Source organism: Cebus imitator, unplaced genomic scaffold, assembly GCF_001604975.1.
Source record: "Cebus imitator isolate Cc_AM_T3 unplaced genomic scaffold, Cebus_imitator-1.0 Scaffold339, whole genome shotgun sequence".
NCBI lineage: Eukaryota > Metazoa > Chordata > Mammalia > Primates > Cebidae > Cebus > Cebus imitator.
Window position 1 is genome coordinate 895,683 of NW_016107654.1, and position 19,144 is coordinate 914,826.

Sequence of the window (19,144 nt, forward strand, 5' to 3'; positions counted from 1 at the left end):
GGGAGTCTCAGAGACAGGGGGGCCACGGCGAGGGGGAGGGGGAGCTGCCCTCCGCCCCCCGGGATGGGGAAGGTGTGGGGGCGCCAAGGAGCCCCTGGAGGGAGCCCGAGACTCAGGGCAGCCTGAGTGGCCTGGCTTGCGTTTGGTTTGACTCCGGGCAGGTGGGAGCGTCCGGGTCTGGGCGGGTAGCAGGGTCTGGGGCTCCCGACCCTCGACCCTCGGGCGGCCCGGGATCTGACGCACACGCACTCTTGCTAACGTGAATTTCAGAAAACGATCATTTTTTCATACAAAAATGTGCCCCGAGTTTTATCCAAAATTCACGCCCAGGGCTTTGTGTTCTGCTGTCCCCTCCCCCGCTGGGGGCTGACCAGCCCATGTGGGTGGGAGACCCGGTGTGAGGGCCTCGCCTCCTGGACAGGCCAGCCGGGGCCCCCAAGTGTGCTGGAACACGGGCCACACCCTGAGGGGTGCCGGGCGCCGGGGTCTGAGGCCACAGGCTTTAGAGCTGCCAGTGGGTCAGGCCCACATGTGTGGCCTCTCGGGCAGTGGGGGCACAGGCAGCTAAGGCCCAGGCCTGGACACCAAGGCCAGGGGGCAGAGGGTGGGGCTGCCTTCCTTCGTGGTCCAGACCTGAAAGCCCAGTTGGGAGGTGCCCAGGGAAAGGCTGGGCCCCCCACTGGTCTGGGGTGACCTGTGCAGACGGGTGCTGGGCCAAGGAGGGCAGACCCCACTGCCAGGCACCAGCCCCCACCCCACTAAGCAAGCACTGGGGTCCGCCCCGCAATCCAGGCAGGGTCCGTGACTCCAGGCAGCACGTTCTGAGGCAGCTGCAGGACGCGGAGGCCCTGAGGCAGGCAGTCACAGGCCTCCGTGTTCAACCCTGACATCCACCCGGCGCGCACGCCCCGTCCCTGGTGCTCATTAGAGCGCGTGCCCAGACGCGGCTCCCCAAGACTCAACATCCCTGTCGCCTCTCCGACGTTCAGCGCCCGGCTTTTGGGGGCTCTGGGGTGCGGGCTGTGGGCCCAGTTGTCCCGACCCCCAGGGACCCTCTGGATGCTGGCCCTGCCCAAGGCCCAACCCCCGTGCTGTCTGTGGAGACATTGTCCTGACCACACAAAGGGCACCGGCAGTGGTCGGGTGGGGGAGGGGCTGGGCCTCGTGGGAACTGCCCTTCAGGGCCCCGGGCAGGGGGGCAGGGGGCAAGGGTGCAGGGTCGAGGCCTCTCCGGGTCTGCCGTCCTCAGTCACAGTCTCCAGACGGGAGCATTAGGGCGGGGGTCACTAGGGGGGTGGCTACGAGCTTGCATAGACTCAGTTTTAAAAACCTTCCCCAAAGACGGCCACTATGCGCGGCTCCACACCTCCCCAGGGGCCTGGGGCTCGGCCTTTCACCCACCCCAGCCCTGTCTCCAGTGGAAAATCAGTGCCAGGGCTGGGCAGGTTCTTGGGGCAAACTCTGGCAGCTCCCTTCTCTCTGAGGAGGCTCACAGCGCCATGGCAGGAGACAGTGTTGGGTCACCTTTGGGCGGGCAGCCCAGGTCTGCAAGGAGCTCTGGGGACAGCGTGGGAAGCTGAGGTGTGGGCCAGACCCAGGCTTCAGTGGGAAGGTTGGCACCTGATCGCCTCTTCCCGGGCCGCTGACCCACCCTGTCCAATGAGGTGTCAGGCCCACACCCCAGGCCCACCATCTGGTGGGCAGCTCTGGGGGAGGTCAGAGAGCACAGGCTGGCCTGGGGCCTTGGGACCTGCCCAGGGGCTTGCCAGGGACCAAATGTGTGATATTCACCCCCAGAACCCTCTTCCTGCTGTGAGGATCTCGGCACACAGCCTTGCCATGCGGAGGCAAAGGGTGCTGGGGGCCCTTCCATGTGGCGGGAGGGCAGCCAGACAGCAAGAGATTGATTTTCTTTTGCTCTTTCATGCTCTGCCGTTTCCCCAGTTTGCTCTAAATGAATGAAATGTCCCGTGACTCAGCTGCAGCCCACCCCATCTCCCTGCCTGGTGGGCCTCAGGCCATGACTCCTCCTAGACCCACCTGCAGGGTTGGAATTCTCAGGCTGGCATCTCCTGTGGGGGTTCCACCCAGGCCAGGGCCCTGGCAACGGACCCCACCTCCCACACCCACCACGGGGCCCAGCCGGAGGAGCGCAGAAACCCCCAGGCTGAGGATGCAACAAGCCTGCTCTCTGCTCAGAAGCAGGTGGCTCCAGAGGGCCTTCAGGCCTCTGCCACCCTCACCCCGCCTTCTCAGGAGGTCAGTGTCTAGCTGGGCTTGGGTACTGAGCAGAAAGGCCTCAGGCCAGATCACCCAAGGGATCTGGGCTCATTCGCAGCCTGGTGGTTGGACCTGAGCTCCTGGGCCAGGAGAACAGGGGCTGTGGGTGTTCTGGGGGTGACCAGCAGGCAGGAAGGAGGCTCAGGTCACCGCAGCCCAGCCCAGCCCAGCAGGCACCTGGCCTAGTCTCTTGTAGGAGCGAGGCTCCCTTCCCAGGCCCCCAGCACAACAGCCCACTGCCTGCTGCCTTGGACCCCACCACATGGATTCCCCAGGTGCTTTGGCCCCAGCAGGTCCCAGGGCTCACAGCTCGCCTTCCCCTTTCCCTAAAGTCCCTCACTCGTCAAGCCCAAGGCCTCAGGGGCATGTGAGGGCCAGGGGTGTTGTACGCAGGGGCTATGTGCAGCTGCCCAGCCCTGTCTGCCTGGGATCGCCCTCACCACACCTATGCACCAGCCCCCTATTGCTTGGGATACACAGGCTGGCGCAGCTGCAGGACTGCAGACTGGGACAGTGGCACGACCCATGCCCGCGAGTGGGCACCAGGTCAGGTGGGCAACAGGTCAGGTGAGTACCAGGACAGGCGGGCACCAGGACAGGCAGGCACACAGACACTGCTGGAGCCACCATCTGTGGCCCAGCTCTGGCTCCTTCAACTGTGGTCACTCTTGGTGGTAGGCTGGGAATTGGGCCCACTTGTGGGCCCTGGAACCTGTCAGGGCCAGAGCACATAAGGAACCTGTGTCCTGGGGTGCAGGGCAGCAGGCAGTGGCCTGTGAGGCTGGGAGCCTGGGAAGGGAACCCTGCTCCTACAAGAGACCCACCAACACCCTGAGAACAGATCCCTCACGCCCTCCTAGCTCGCTGCCCACCCCACCCCTAACACATCTTGGCCTCTGCCTTGGTCCTGGGTGTACCTCCCCCGACAGCCAGCCAGCTCTGGGGCCATGGCTGAGAGGAGAGGGCCGTGGAGGGTGGGCAGCAACTCACACCCACCTGGCTCTGGGTCCATGGATACCAACATCCCAGGACAGCCTGGCTGGTGGCCTGGCCCCCAGGAGGCAGCCACACACCCATGGGCTCAGGACCCTGCCCACGCGGTCCCGGGCGGAAGTACCCTGCATCAGGGCCGGCACGGCAGTGTTGGCACCCAGCGGCTGAGGAGCGTGGGAACCAGGTGCACAGGGGATCCTGGGCCGGCAGCTGGGAGCTTTCCCAGCCCATCCTGCCCCCGACTCACCTGGGCCCTCCCAGGCCCTCAGGGCACCCCTCCGTCCCAGCCAGGCTCTGGATGCGGAGGCTGCCTGCCCTGGAAGTCTCAGGCTGGAGGGTGTGGGGTGGAGGTGCCCAGCCACCTGCTGTGCTGCTCTGGGCCCGCAGCCTTGGCCTCTGCTCAGGGACCCCTCAGGCCCCACTTGTCTCTGCCCACACCCGATGACACCCTGGAGTGGATGTCTGTGCATCCCGCACTGATGGAAGGAGGCAGCGTGAGGACCTGGCATGGGGTCCTGGCCCACCAAGTGCCCTGTGGCTGAGCAAGCCCTCAGAAGCCCCTTCTCTTCAAAATGGGAGGGCAGAGGCTCTCAGCCTCCCGAGTGCTGGGGATGGGTCTTAGGATATCAGGCAGAAGACCTCAGGTGGATGATCACCTTCTGGAAGGCCAGGCGTGCACTGGGCCACCAGCACACTCACGAGGGCAGTGGGTGCCCAGAGCAGTGGGTCTGGCAAGGGCTGCAGGCCCTGGAGTGGACAGGAGATGGACAGGGAGGCCCTTGGTGCCAGGCCCCCTGTGGCTGGGGAACCCAGGGCCAAGGGCGGGCGCCAGCCAGCGGGCCCAGAACCGGCTTTTCCAGCCCTGGCCAAGGCAGGGCCTCCCGGGGCCTTGTGTGTGACAGCAAGGCCCACAGCGGGCATCAGCCGTGGGAAAACCAGCCCCAGTGGTTCCCGAGGGTGGGGCCAGGCCCTCTCGGATGGCACCCAGTGACTCAGCACGAGCTGGCTGACCCCGCCCAGGCGTGCGCACCTGGCCCAGGTCCTGGGAAGGCCCCAGACCCCATGCGGAGGACTTGGGGGTGTGAGGAGCCCACCCCACCTCCTGCAGCCTTGCGGTCCCCCCCATGCCCACTGGCGCTGGGCTGCAGGTGGCCGGCACAGTGGAGAGGGTGCTCTGTGGGTGGTGGGCCACCTTCGGGTGGTGGGCCACCTGCTTGCTCTCAGCCCTTCCCAGCCACACCTGCTGCCAGTGCTCTCCACCTGCGCACCTGCCCCAGGAAGCCCCCTGGACCCTCAGAGGCCGGGGCACAGGACCTGCCATCATAGCACAGGAGCTTCCTGGTGGGAGAGATGGGAGCTGGGGGAAGAGGAAGGGAGGTCCTGCCTCCCCGGCCCAGCCTGGGCCTCCTAGCAGAAGAGCCGCACCTGTCCGCTGTTCCCAGCCCCAGGCCCTCCACTGGTGGGAGCTGCAGTGCAGCTCCCAGTGTCAAAGGGCCCATGGGAAGAAAGCATGTGGGACAGGGCCGGTGCCCCCAACATAGCCACACCCCAAGGCTCCAGGGGCCTCAAGGCCACCTGCCTGCAGCAGCCAAGTCACCTCAGACACTTCCGGGGCTCGCCCAAAGCCCCTACATGGGGCGGGGGCCTGGAATCACCATGTGACCACGATCGTGGCCTCTGCTTTCCTGTTTCCCTGCACAGGCAGCCTGGGAGCCCCACCTCCTCCCCAGGGTGTGCTGACATCAGAAGGGCTGTGATGGGAAGGCCACACCTCTGCAGGTCCTGCGGGTGCCTGCCTGGGACCTGGCTTTCTGTGGGCGCCCAGCCCCCTCCTGGCTTTGCCCGGGGAGCCTGAGGATCAGACCCGTCTCTTTGTCCAGGAAGTGACTGCTAAAAGAGCTATGCATCCCCCTCCGAGTCGGGATGCCGGGGTGTAAGCTGGTGCCAGCCTCCCCGCCTCCCCGCCCCACCCCCAGCATCCAGCAAGGCTGGCAGGTTGGTCACACTCAGAAACCACCCAGAGGGGCTGGGCATGGCACACACCTGGAATCCCAGCACTTTGGAAAACCCAGTTGCAGAGATGGCTCGAGCCCAGGAGTTCAAGACCAGCTCGGGCAGCAGAGTGAGACCTCATCTCTACAAAAAAACACAAAAATTAGCTGCATATCGTGGTGTGCACCTGTAGTCCCAGCTACTCAGGAGGCTGAGGTGGGAGGATCCTTTGAGCCCTGGGGTTTCAGGCTGCAGTGAGCCTGTGGTTGTGCTGCTACACTCCAACCTGGATAACAGCAGGACCCCATCTTAAAAAAATAAAACAGCCACCCCCCCCAGCACGCAAGCCCATTGTGTGCTCTGGACGAGGCACAAAGGGGTTTTGCTCCCAGCCCTCGCCACTTTCAGGGCACGCCGGCTGCAGGACAGTGGCGGGCACAGGCACCACGGGGAAGTGTGGACGCGGAAATGGGCAGGTCACGGCTAGGGCAACTGTGGGGCTGATGCATGTCCAACGCCCAAGCTGAAGTGGCCTGGAGGGGACCCAGACCTGGTTCTGCCCTCAAGGGCTCTGGAACTGGGGAGCGCATCTGGGCAGAGAGTCCCACACATTCTCAAAAAACAGAAGAGGCTGCCCAGGGCCCATGAGAGGCCAGCACAGTCAGGGAGGGCTTCCAGGAGGCGGTGTGGCCTAAACCCCACAGAACTATGGTAGGGGACCCATTATCTGTCTCTGTGAAGCCCCCTGGCCAAACCCAGAGCTTCGAGGAGCCAGCACAGGGCTGGGGCAGGGGACACCTGGAGAAGCCCTGCTGAGCCTCGGCATCCCCTCCGGCCCCCAGGCCTGTAACAGTGACCAGTACCTGAAGGTGTCCAGAGACATGATGAAGCAGCTTATGTGGCTCAGCGGCCACCAGGAGGGCCCCTGGACCTCGGGTGAGTGTATCAGGGCCAGGCATTGGGTCTGTGGGGCCTGGGATGGGTTGACCTGCTGGGACAGCCAGAGAGGGGTCCTGGCCCGCCCAGCACTGAGTTTCCTCAGATTAGGGTGGCAGCCAGGTGACAACAGGTGGAAAAAGCGCTCACGGCCAGGGTCAGGAACCCAGATGGTCTCTGCTCCCTTGCGTATGGTAGCAGACCAGGAGATCAGGACGCGGGCGCCCTGGGTGCCCCTCTGGAGTGGTGCACGCCTCCCTCTCTCTGCTGGGCCTAGGCACGCGGTGAACGTGCAGACGCGCACACGTGCACCTACAGCTGCACACACATGCACCTACACTTGGACACACACGTGCACCTGCACCTGCATATGCATGCACACATGCCAGCACACACACACATGCACCTACACCTGCACACACGTGCACACACACCTGCATGTGCACATATACTTACACCTACACACACGTGCAATCTGCATGCACACACACCTTCACACACACGTGCCCCTACACCTGCACACACACATCTGCATGCACACACATGCACCTACACCTGCGCACACACCTGCACACGCACTTGTGCACCTACACCTGCACACACACATCTGCATGCACACACACATCTGCATGCACACACATGCACCTACACCTGCGCACACATGCCTGCATGCACACACATGCACCTACACCTGTGCACACACCTGCACACGCACTTGTGCACCTACACCTGTGCACACACCTGCACACGCACTTGTGCACCTACACCTGCACACACATCTGCATGCACACACATGCACCTACACCTGTGCACACCTGCACACGCACTTGTGCATCTACACCTGCACACACACATCTGCATGCACACACATGCACCTACACCTGCGCACACACCTGCACACGCACTTGTGCACCTACAGCTACACACATCACTACCTGACACCAGATGTCCACCCTCCCCAGAGACGGTCCTAGCCTCAGTTTCCCTGCCTGTGGAACTACAAAGAGGGCTTCTTTCTGCCCCTGTGGAGGGTGGAGACCACCCAAAGACTTTGCAGCTTTAGATCTTCGTGGGAAGGATGTGCCCCCTACCCCTGGCAGAACGGCCACCCCCCACCCTAAGGAGTGGAGGATGCTGCTTCTGCTCCCCTCAGGCGGGGCCGGCATGGGGGCTAAAGGGATGGAGGTGGATAGAAAGGGGTCAGTCCAAGGTCAGGGTGGGAGGATGGGGAGTGAGCACCACCCAGGGTGGCCAGCGGAGCAAGCCCCGGAGGGCAAGGCTGGAGGCGGCCCCTAACCTCAGGTCCCCCCCACCCCACCCCCCGCCCCTGCCCACAGAGGCACACTCAGGCCTCAGCCCCAGGACATGACGGCACACCCTACCCTAGGGTGGTGGGCAGCACCCAGATGGGCTGATGGGTGTCACAGGGGCTGCAGGGTAAGAGCTGGGGCCAGACACACAGGGGTGAGGCTGGGAGGCCAGATGAGGGTCATGGCCTCCTGAGCTTCCAGGAGGAGCTGGGGCTGGGGTGGGGGCCTCATGTATTCATCCCCAGCTGCAGCTGACCCATAGCCCTCTGTAGAGAAATGCTTGCTGAGCAAATGACCAGGGTCAACAGGAGCAGGGCGGACGCTTCTCCCACCTGCTGGCCAGTGGTGCCCTTGGCCCTGCGGTGACCCCTGGGTGGCTACCAGCCCTGCCTGCCTGGGGCTTTTAGTGGGGGCCGGGGGCCTCCCAGGGCCAGTGCGAGCCACTTCCCAGGGTCTCCCACAGATCCTGGGCCTGGCAGTCCCTGGGCCCTGCCCACCCCCCCGCCCTTGTGCTGGCTGGTTTCGAAATTCGCTCCCTGGCAGTGGGCTTATCTGCTCATCACCACAAATGGGCTGCCCCCGCCCCCGCCCACCAGTTCTCAGGCCCCCGAGAGCCCTAATCAGCCGATCTCATGCCTGGAACATGTTTCCCAGGGACCTTTGAGCCCTAAGACCTTTCTGAGGTGTGAGTTCCCAAGGGAGGGGCCCAGGCCAGCACCAGTTTCTTGGCCCCCTGCCCTCTACCCGTCTTGGAAGGCTGGGAGGGTGCAGTGAGAGGCTGCACTCCATGAGGTGACGTGCCCGCCAAGCCCCATCCCTAGGAGGTCCTGGACCAGTTCTCATCCTTGATTGACAGGCAACAAGGCCACCCACAGCCAGGAGAGGCAGGAGCCAGGTGAGCCCTGGGACCACTCACCAAGGACACAGCTGCTTGGGTCCTGGCTGGGCAGAGGGGATTCCGGGGGCTCTGTGAGGCTTTTGTGTGCCCTAGGGCCCACCAGGTGAGGGGTGGGGCCCCTGGATGAGAGAAGTGGGTACAGAGGAGGTGGAGGGGCACAATCGGTGAATGGGGAGCAGGAGGAGGAGCTGCTGGGGAGTGGGTGTGGGCCCGCCAACTGGGCCACCCCAGGAGCACACGGGGCCGTGCCCGAAGGCTGAGGGCTCAGGGAGTCCCTTTCTTTCTGTCCAGGTCCAGCCCCAGAGGAAGCCCCTGGGGGCAGCACCCATGACCGCCCCTGCCGCTGGCTGCAGGCGGCTGACCTATGTGCAGAGATGCCAGACATGCTGGCCAACGGCACCCGGCTGCAGCTGGCCAGGGTCCCAGCGGGCGTGCTGAGGACACCGGGGCTGCGGCACTTCTACTGCTGCACGCGCTGTGGGAAGGTCTTCTGGGATGGCTCCCACCTGGGTCGTGTTGCCACCCACTTCCGAGACGTCCTGGAGAGCGCCCCGGGCCCCTGTGAGCGGAGCCCAGCCCCCAGCCCGGCCAGCAGCTCCTTCTGAGGACAGCAAGGCAATAAACATGGAACATGCCGAGTGCTGGGCCTGTGGCCGTGGACTTGCTCATACGTTTCATGCTCGCCTCACAAGCCTTTCGTGGGCCCCTCTGTGTGCCAGGAAGTGCCGGGAACACCAGGGCGGGTCCCAGCCCCAGCAGCTGTTGGGGGAAGATGAGGGTTTCCAGATGGTCAGGATGCTGGGACCCCGAGCTGAGTGGGACCTGAAGGGTCTCTCCCTCACCCCGAGTCAGGGCTGTGTGGTCCCCCGGGATCTCTCTGTCACCCCCATCAGGCTGTATGGTCTCTGTGGGGTTTCTCCATCACCCCCGTCAGGGCTGTGTGGTCCCCGCGGGAGCACGTCAGCCACAGCCAGGCTGGAGGCACCTGGGCAGCCGGCCACGGCCAGGGCTTCGTACACACGGACGCAGGCGACTCCGTCCTCACAGCTGCCGCCCCTGGCTGGGAGGAGGACAAAGCCCAGGCGACCACTGCTGCCCACCCTGAGGACCTGAGGGTGCTGTGCCAGGTAGCAGGGAGGGCAGGGGGTCCCCGAGGTGGGAGAGGAGGAGGAGCCCGGGGAGGGGCCGTCCCAGGAATGTGCCCCCTCCCCTCACCCACATCCCTTTCCTCTGCTTCCTGCCTGGAGCGGAAATCAGGTCGGATTTGGCTGAGGAGCCCGGGCGGAAGCCTCGGTGCAGGGGCCTGGGGGCTGGGGAGAAGCAGAGTGAGGAGCAGGCTTCGGGCGCAAAGGCCTTGGGCATCCCTGGACTGGCCCAGCGGGGGCCTTGCTGTGGGCCCCGACCACACCAGGGCTGGCCACTGTGCCTGGGCACCCCTAGGCACTGCAGCCCAGCCCCTTAGCCCTCAGCAACCCAGCCGGGGTGTCATTTCACAGATGGGGGGGGCGAGGCTGGACGGGAAGGGCCTGGCCTGTGTCAGAGCCAACTGTCCAGTCTTGACCTGCCCCCTTGACCTGCCGGGCAGCTGGGGGGCCTGAGCCTAAGTCAGGCGGGGGTGTCAGGGGGAGCAGAGTGGGACCCCAGGAGAGGGTCAGGGCTCTGGACTGTGATGCTGCTTCCAGGAGGGGACTCCGGGTCCTCACCCTGTCCACACTCCTGCCTGGCGGGGTTAGGACAGAGTGGCTGAGGGCACCCACCCTCCGCCCAGCCCCGTCTCATCCTGGAGACACGCACGGCTCCCAGCCCAGGCCTGAGAGCTACTGTGGGCCCCGGGCAGAGCAGAGCAGAGGCTGCGGGAAGATGGAGACCACCGTCCTCCATCCCTCCCGGCCCTCCCGGCTGGCTCTGCCTCTGCCTGCCCCCACTTTCCACCGTGGCCCTGCTGCTGTCCGAACGTCCCTCACTGCCCAGCACAGGCTCGGCCTGGCTCTGTGGCGTCCAGCCCAGGCCCAGGCTCTGGTGCGGGGAGACTGTCTGCCCAGTCCCCACCCGGGTCCACGTGTTGGAAGCCAGCCTGGGGCTCTAGGGGTCAGCACCCATCAGGCTGCTTCCTGGGCAAGGGACAAACCCCAGGCTGACTGGGTGGCTGTGGCTGCTGGTGCCAGGCCATGCCCTGAGCGGCCATCCTGGCGGGCAGGAGACATGGTCGCAGGGATTGTCTGCGGCAGTTCCTTCCTCTGCTGCGGCCTGCGCTGGCCCGGGCTGAGTGTTTGTTATTTGATCTCGATCCTCTCAGCCCTTCTACCAGGTGTCTGGGCTGCTGGGAAGAAACACTCTCCTCTTTCCCACGCTCCCGACACATTTTAATGAATTAGCTGGAAGCCCCGCCCCCACTGCCCGCCACCCTCCCTCCCTGCTTAGTGCCTTTAAGGTGGCCGCAGGCCTCGGCCCAGCTCTGGCCAGCTGCCCCTTCTGTGCTGTCCTCCCTGGGCCCTCCCCATGTGGCTCACTGATCTGAGGCTGCAGGAAAGGGAAGGAAGGGGGTGCCTGCAGGGAGAAGGGGCCCCACCATTGCCTTCTGGGGGTGGGTGGGTTACAGGCAGGGCGCCCGGGGGCCAGCAGCCTCAGGACAGGCAGGGAGGAAGGATGGGGCCCAGCTGCACAGTCGGGGCTGAGCCTGTTGGGGTCCCAAGGCAGGGGCTCCCAGACAGCAGAACGCTCCCGCCTGCTTACGTCTCCGCCCAAGCAACACCAGCAAACGCCAGGGGGTCCTCGGCGCGAGCACAGGGTGGCTGGAGGTGGCCCCCAGGCCCCAGCATTTCGAACAGATGTCCACCTTTTGGATGTCCCTCGGCAAACATTCGGGAAGTGCTGTCTCGGAGCCGCTGCCCCGGCCCATCCCCCCTTCCCGTCCTCAGATGGAGCCGCTTCAGGGCCGTGGGTGTGGCCAGGGGAGCTTGGCGCCACTGTGCACGGTGGAGGCGCCAGAGCCAGCACCCCTAAGCTTTCTCCCCGTGGGCAGTGAGGGGTGGCCGGACTCTGAACCCCATAGATGAGCCTGGGCACAGGCTTGGGCCACAGCCACATGGCAGGCCAGGCCCGGCCACCTCTGCCTGACCCCGCTCCGGACCCCGGCGAACCCAGGGCAGGGGGTAGGCTCCCACCGCCGCACAGGGCCGCCCTACCAGCCACACTGTCCCTGCCAGGGCGCCCGAGCCGCCCGGCCCTCACCAGGGGCCGCCACCGATTTCACGCCCGTGGCGGGGCCCGCGTTCCCACACCAAGCTCACACAGGGCCCCTTTGTTTGGCGCCGCCACGGATGTCGGCGGGACTTTCTCCCAGGCCCTGCTCCTGGCCCACAGCAGAGCCAAATGCCGGCTTAAGCCCACCTGGGCCTCGGCCTGTTTGCAAACCACCCACCTTCCAGGGGAGGGCCTGTGCCCCTGAGAGCCCAGGGCTCCGCCCAGCCCCCAGCCATGCCCTCCGCCTCTTGCCAGTCTAGCCTAGCTGGGCCCTGGGCAGATGCACAAAACCCACCAATGCCCAGGATGGAGCTGCTGCCCTCCTGACGGTGTGCTCGGAGCATCTGCACACCCAGCCCTGGTCCGAGGTCCAGAGATGCATCCAGCACCAGGGAGTGCAGGCCGCCCAGCGGCTCCCCCTGCTTAAGAGGCCAAAGGTGCCCAGCAGGGCACAGCGCGGCAGTCTGGGCAACCCCATCCCTGCCCCAGCCTGGCTCCACAGCGCCCATCCCTGTTCTGCTGGAGGCCTGCTCCACTGTGTCCCCACCTGCTCACTGGGGAGCACCCTCCCACCCTCCGTGGCCCCCTAAGAGCTGTTGGGAGAAGCAGTGAGCCCCAGGGGAGAGGCCTGAACAGAACCAGTGAGACCACGGCCCCAGGAAGACTAGAGCGAGCTCTGAGCTGTGCCCTCGAGGGACAGAGGTTCGCAGGCCACCAGGAGGACCCCAGGGCGCAACGGCCCTGTTCCAGTCAGCCAGGGTCAGTCCCGAAGGGGGACTGCCCGGTTTTTCCCGGCAGTGTGGGCACAGCACGGGGTGGGGACACAGTCCCACGAGGAGTTCGACGTGGGAACACGGAGCGGACTCCACAGGAGCCCTGCGGCGGATGGGCGGGCAGAGCGTCCGCAGACAAGGCCTGGCAGGGGGGGTCTCCCCAGCCGCAGCTCAGAGCTGCTTGCGCGGAATTCCCGGCTTGGCTTCAGAGGGAATTCAAGCCCCAGCCTGCCCGGCCTCCTGCTCCGCGCCTGAGAATCACTCCTCCTTAATTTCCAGCGACCACATCGAGCTGTAAACTGTAAAACCCTAATGAGGAAATGCGCTGTGCCTCCCCCTGCTAGCGCCTCCCGGTCAGTTGTTAGAGTGGGCAATAAACTGGGTTTTACAGTTTGGAAGCCAGTCGTTTCAGAATTCAGACAGCCCCGGCGCCGCGCCTCGCCCTGCTCACCTGGGCAGGACCCCTGTGTCCCGCCTGCTGCTGGGTGGGCAGCGGGGCGACGCAGGCAGCTGTCCCCCTCCCCCCCGTCCCCCTTCCTCCCGAGAGGACAGCGGGACCCCCTCCCCCGGCAGGCAATGGAAGCCGCGGGGGGCCCCTCGCATCAGTGCGGCTGGGGCGAGCACAGGCTCAGCCGGCTGCCGTCAGGCTGCCCACACGCGGGAAGGACTCGCGTGGCTGAGGGCCCCATGTCAGGGCCCTTCCTGGAGTTGCCACCCGCGTGGACAGTGAGCCCGGAGGCCCGGCTGGCCGCTGTCGCCGCGCGTCTCTCCGCTCAGAGGGGTCTCTCCCTTGCCACGGTCTGAGATGCCCGCGAACGCCCCACCCGGGAGAGGCCGCCCTCGGGGCCACCTGGCGGTCGCGCTCGGGTCCCGGGCAAGGCCTGGGTCTGGCTGCGCAGGGAGCTCGGAATTCCCCGGGTGGCCGGAGGGAGAAGGGGCGGGACGACTCGGAGAGACGCGGAGCGCCCGGGGGAGCGCGGACCGCGGCGGCGACAGAGCTGGACCCCCCCCCCTGGCGGCCACCTGGCCTCCCCCGCCCCGGCAAGGCCGGCGACCAGCGCCCCCTGCCGCGAAGGGCTCCGCCGCCGGGACCCGCCCCCCGCGCCCCGCTCCCGGCACCGCCCACGCTCCGCCCCCACGTGGGCGCGGCCCAATCCCGGGGCCGCCGGCGCGCGCGTCACGGGCCTCCATTGTTATGCAAATATAAAGAAGGTAAAAGGCGCCCCGGCGCGGGAGGCGAGCGAGAGCTGCGGCGCGTGGGGAGGCGCGTGGGAACCGCGTGGGAGCCGCAGCCGAACCGAGCAGGCGCCGGGACCGCGCGGCGTCGCCGTCCCCGGCCGGGCCCGGCCCCGCGAGCCGAGCGCGCTCCCCCGTCGCCCACCCGGGCGCGGCTGGATGCGGCAGGGTCCCCGCGGCGGCGACCCCCGGCCCCGAGCGCCCGGAGCGCCCAGAGGCGGCGTGCGGGGCCCGGGGACGCCGCGCCCTCCATGCGCCGAGGCGCGCCCCGAGCCAGCCGGGGGCCTGCGCCGCAGCCGCCGCCGCCGCCCGCGCTGAGCCCCGGCCCGGCCCGCGGCCCGCGCCCGGCGGCAGCATGAGCCAGGCCGAGCTGTCCACCTGCTCCGCGCCGCAGACCCAGCGCATCTTCCAGGAGGCGGTGCGCAAGGGCAACACGCAGGAGCTGCAGTCGCTGCTGCAGAACATGACCAGCTGCGAGTTCAACGTGAACTCGTTCGGGCCGGAGGGCCAGACGGCGCTGCACCAGTCGGTCATCGACGGCAACCTGGAGCTGGTGAAGCTGCTGGTCAAGTTCGGCGCCGACATCCGCCTGGCCAACCGCGACGGCTGGAGCGCGCTGCACATCGCGGCGTTCGGCGGCCACCAGGACATCGTGCTCTATCTCATCACCAAGGCCAAGTACGCGGCCGGCGGCCGGTGATGCCGCCGCGACCCCGCCCCGCCCGCGCGCGTCGTCCCTGCTGCACCTTCCCGCCAACTACCTCGGTGCGCGCCGGGTCGAGGCCCCGCCGGGAGGCCGCGGCCACGGCGGATGCGGCGCGTGCGTCCGGCCGGCCCCGGGGTCGGGCAGCCCCGCCGCCGAGCGCCTCCCCGCGGCCGCAGCCGCTTCCCACGGCCCCGCCCGCCGCCTCCAGTCCCCTTTGAAATTTGAGTCCCGCAACCGGCAAGTTCGGAATCCCGGGATACCGGATCCCCGCGCGAAACGCTTGTCCCGAAGGCGAAAGGCGGGCGGCGGGGGCGCGGCGGACTCGGAGCTAACCCGCCGCCCGCAGGACCCGCCCGGCGCCGAGGAGCAGCCGCCAGGGCCGCCGTGCGCCGCTCGCGCGCGGCCGGGGACACGCTCCGCTGCTCTGGGTGTTCGCGACTATTTATCTTGTGTGTGTCCATTTGTGGGTGAAGTTTGTGCGCCTGGTTTTTGTTTGGAAAACACTGTGCGTGGTCATGGGGGAGGACGCGTCGTTTTCTAGTCTTTAAAAACTTGAGTCTCCCAGTTCTTGGTTGCACTGAAAATGCCGCCCGGCCCGTGGCGTTCCCGTGCTGCCCCCACGCCGCCGCCCCGCCCCTGCTCCCCACGCCCCCGTCCCTGCTCCCCACGCCCCCGCCCCGCCCCTGCTCCCCACGTCGACCCCCGCCCTCCTCCCTCAGATCGTGAGTTTCGGAAGCCCCAGGGCCTCTCTCCCCCGCCCTCCTGGATGAGGCCACCACCCCCAAACCGGCCTGTTTAGCAGTTTCCCGGGATCCTGGAAGCTCGCTGGCGCCGGGGGGTGGCGGGGACACGGGGGCGGGGAAGGGCTGAGGGGACGTTCCTTACCTTTTCTAGTGCGTTCTATCATAGTTAACGGTTGCACACTTTTTTTAAAAAGTAAATGGATTTGCCACAATTAAATGTCATAACATTTATGACAATATAAAATATTAACATATTTTAAGCCAAGTTTTAGGTGTATTTTTTGAACCTTGGTTATAAACCCAATTTTAAAGGGCGATGTATCCAGCGTTGTGAAGGCAACAGAGTGTACCCATATTTATATTTTTATAAAATACCTATAAGACTGTGAATCTCTTGTGCTAATGGCCGAGTGAATTGAAGGACCGCTTTGCCCCTTTCCAGCCTCCCAGAGCGTCGAGGACCCCCCCCTTCGAATCCGAAACCCTGCCATGGGGGAGGGGCTGCGCCCAGACCTGGGGCCGGGAGGTTCTCCTGCGTCACTTCGGTGAAAGGCGCCCTTCCTGGTTTCTGTGGCTCTGATTTTCTATGCAGCCCCACACCCCTTGTTGTTTTGATCCTGAGAAATAAAAGGGAGGCTGAATTATTCAAATTTAAATGAGGTTTCCCCTTCATGGAAGGGCTGCTGACCCTTCGTGCAGAAATGGGGAGCACTTGAGGACAGAGGTGGGTGGAGGCCCTTTGTGCGTGGCTGGTCCGATCCGGGCGGCCCTCTGTGGCTTTTTATAAAACTTTGTGTGAGAAGAATATATTGATAATGTCAGTGCAACAAGCAGACATTGAAATGGAGGCACAGATTACTCCACAAGGAGTTCTTCTGTATATTTTTTCTAGATGCAAATACCTTTTTAATTATGTTAATTAATGTTAAGACTTTCTAGGCTCATATCGAAGCTGTGTGGGTCACGGGATGATCACTTCTAACTGGATAAAGTCTGTGCAGCACATCCCCGTGTACGATACTGACTTGTAGCCCAGCGGGAAAAATTTATAAATAAATTTTTCATTGATCTTTTGATATTAAAGAAAAAGTTTCTTGGTCCTTCTTGGCTTTGGCACAAGTGGCGGAACATCCTCTTTGGGGCTCAGGGTCAGGCTGCGACAGTTTGTGGGTGCCGTCTGCACAATGCTTGGCTTGTGTTTGCCTGAAGACAGAGCCTGGTCAGCTGGCTCCCAGCCCCACGCAGCGGACAAGCCCAGCCCGGCCGCACACAGGACTCCTGAGGACCCAGCGCCTCCAGAGTGCCCAGAGCTGTGTTCCCCAGCAGAGCCGCTGAGACCTCCACCCCCCAAGAGGGGAGAGTTGGGCCTGAAGCCCTGACCACTCCGACCCCCAGAGGGTCACGCTGGAGGGTGCCTGCTGCACAGAAGGGATATCTCTTAAACTGGGGGCAAATACCATAGCTGCTCACTCCTGACAAGCAGAAAGTCCCCTGGAGGCATCGGGAAGCCCACACAGGCCTGGAGTCCGGCACCCTGAGGTAGACCTGAGCCTCGGGCTGAGCACCCACATTCGCAAGAGGAGACAGCAGAGCAGGGTGACTGTTGCCAGCACCTGACAGAAACGAGCAGAGACTCCTGGCCACTCCTGAGACACCCCCCAGCAAGAGCAGCCAGCGGAGAGCTTGGACAACGGCAAAGCCCGGGAATTCCAAGGTAACCCCTTTTCGTGCGTTCAGACTCCTCTGCGGAGGGCCGGGGAACCTGCTTCCCCAGCTGTCCTGCAGTTCGGCCTGCCACAGACCCCACCTCCGCGTGCCTGCCTGCTCTGCGTCTGCCTCCCTGTTTACCCGCGGTTTTCCAGGCCCATTTTCCATTGCTTACGCATTTCCTACCCTGCGGAATTGGCCCAGGAGACGGGCCAGCTCCCTGAAGCAGGCTCTGGGAAGTCTTGCCTTCACCCAGCTTGGGGGTGCCCAGCTGTTGGAAAGGAGAGTGGCCACAGAACCTTGACACAATTGGGGTATCCAGAGAATGAGGGCAGGCCCGGGCATCACCAGGGCGGCCCAGGGGTATGCTGGACCACGCCACCCTCCCCACCCAGGGTCTGATAAAACCAAGGTAACATTTGTTCTTGGCAGTAGCCTGCAGGTGGGTGGGGTCCCAGCCAGTTGCCACCCCTGCAATATCTGGGAAGTTCTCCCACCGTGGAGAGGCTTGGCCTGGCACCGGGGGCCTCCCAGGCACAGGATTCTGGAAAAGAACTCTCTTAAATTCTCTATTCTGAAAGATACATTTGACTGAGAAAGGCCTTGGGCTGCTTTTCTCTCCAGCAGGAACAAAAGGAAGCCTGGCCGGGCAGGCGGGTGGGAAGCTGAGAGGAGGGCTGGGAGGGTGGAGCCGCGGGGGGCATCTGCTTCCTCCCCAGGTGCCGCTGTGTGGCTGTGTGCACTGGCCAGCCCGGATGGCTGGGGCCAGCCTCGCTGAGCTTCCTCACCTGGCATGGCCTGAGGGGGGGCAGGGGTGCAGGCAGACACACTGTGAAACCCCGACTGACCCCACCTCTTGGGGTCAGATCTATGAATGAAATCTCCGCTGGGAAGGTCCAGGTGTCCAGAACCCAGGAGGGAGGTCTGGGGGGCGCTGGGCACAGTCCACGGGCTTGTCCTTGTTGGGGAGCCCTGGGCAGCACATTGCAAGAACGGGCAGCTCAGTGGAGGGGAGGCTGGCCACGTGTGCACCAAGAGTGGGCCTCCCTGGCCACAGAGTGGGCACATGTATGCCCCTGTGCAAGGGGAGGGGGCAGCTCTGGGGTACGGGCAAAGAGGAGGAAGTCCCTGGTGTCTGGCTGTGGCCAGGGGAAAGCTGCGGTGTGTCTCACGCCCATTTCCCTCCCGAGTTCAGTGGCCTGTGCCCACACTTCTTCCAGGGGCTCTGTGCTCAGCAGATCACTTGCTGCAGCAGGGTGGTGTGCGTACTGGCAGCTATGGTGGGTGCTGGCCTACGGCAGTTACTGGGGAGTCCCCAACCCCCCACCCCAGGCAGGCCCTTTGACCAGGGTGAGAAGGCAGGACTGGGTGGCCCAGCCTACGTGGTGGGGCGGGGGGTGGGGGCTCCGGCCTCCTGGATCTGCAGGTGTGCCTTGGAGGCCAGGGGAGGGGTCCAGCCGAGAGGCGCGGAGGGGAGCCAGGGCGGAGGGGCTGGCAGGTGAGGGCTGCGTCCCTGGGAACCCCTGAGAGAAAGGAGACAGTGCCGGCAAGGTCAGGGCCTGCCCCACATACCCCGCCAGGACTGCTGGGCTCCCGTCCAACTGTCTGTCTCTGATCTGACCCCGGCTGAAGGCAGGAAGCGCTTACGTTGGAACGGACGCCACGGAAAGACAAGGAAATGCAGGAAGATGGTCAGCTAGAAAGAGTGATGTCTAAAGCCGGCAGGCGTGGGAGCAGGCCAGGGGGCGGCGGGCAGGACTCAGAGGCCGGGGTGCGGGGGAGAGCGGGAGGTCGGGACAGAGCGGGGGCGACGCGGGAGCACCCAGAGCAGAAGCCTCCGACCTCCCGCAGGCAGCGGCCCCTGAAGCTCGCTGGGCCCGCGGGGAGGAGGCAGCGTCCACCGGGGCCTTGAAGGACGGGAAAGGAAGCCCGCGCCGGGGACAGCTGGGAACGAACCCCAGGCCGGGATGCGAGGGCGCAGGCCAGGGGAGGCGGCCGTGGCCCGGCTGGGAACCTCTGCAGCCGCTCCTCCTCCGGGGCAGACCCTCGGGGCGCCGGGTCCCCGGGAGGCCGCCCTCCGCCCACACCCGCACCCTCCGGCTCCACGGCCCGGAGCCGCCCCCGCCGCGGGAAGCCTCCCACGCCCGCCCGCGCGTTCTTCTGCGGGGCCGTCCTTCCGACCGTCCTGCGCGCGTCCGTCTGTCGGTCTTTCTTCTCTCGCCTCCAAAGCCGCGGCCCCCCATTCATTCCCGAGGCCTCTGCCCTTTCCTCCGCGCCGTCCGGCTCGGCGAGCAGCTGCTATGCTAATGAGGGCGGGGGCCGGGCCC

At 65.3% G+C, this 19,144-nt stretch overlaps 3 protein-coding genes across 4 annotated transcripts in view; 2 read left to right on the plus strand and 1 right to left on the minus strand.

The window, feature by feature from the left end:
- The window catches only part of EXD3 (exonuclease 3'-5' domain containing 3), a 96,834-nt gene extending 84,011 nt beyond the window's left edge, over window positions 1–12,823 (plus strand). Inside the window, exons 20-23 of one of the 2 annotated variants that reach the window (XM_017505468.2) lie at window positions 6,108–6,201; window positions 8,368–8,406; window positions 8,701–9,536; window positions 12,155–12,823. In XM_017505468.2, coding sequence (XP_017360957.1) covers window positions 6,108–6,201; window positions 8,368–8,406; window positions 8,701–9,014 — 447 coding nt within the window. In that variant the 3' untranslated portion in view covers window positions 9,015–9,536; window positions 12,155–12,823. Of the gene's footprint in view, window positions 1–6,107; window positions 6,202–8,367; window positions 8,407–8,700; window positions 9,537–12,154 lie in introns of those variants that run through there. The other variant, XM_037730283.1, reaches the window with a different exon arrangement.
- Window positions 1–19,144, minus strand: part of C8G (complement C8 gamma chain) — a 618,926-nt gene that overhangs the window by 259,564 nt on the left and 340,218 nt on the right. The gene's annotated exons all lie outside the window — the stretch shown is intronic.
- LOC108287235 (NOTCH regulated ankyrin repeat protein) lies at window positions 13,654–14,540 on the plus strand. Its single transcript, XM_017505487.2, has one exon. It carries the CDS (start codon window positions 14,017–14,019, stop codon window positions 14,359–14,361), a length of 345 nt encoding a protein of 114 aa, XP_017360976.1. The 5' UTR covers window positions 13,654–14,016; the 3' UTR covers window positions 14,362–14,540.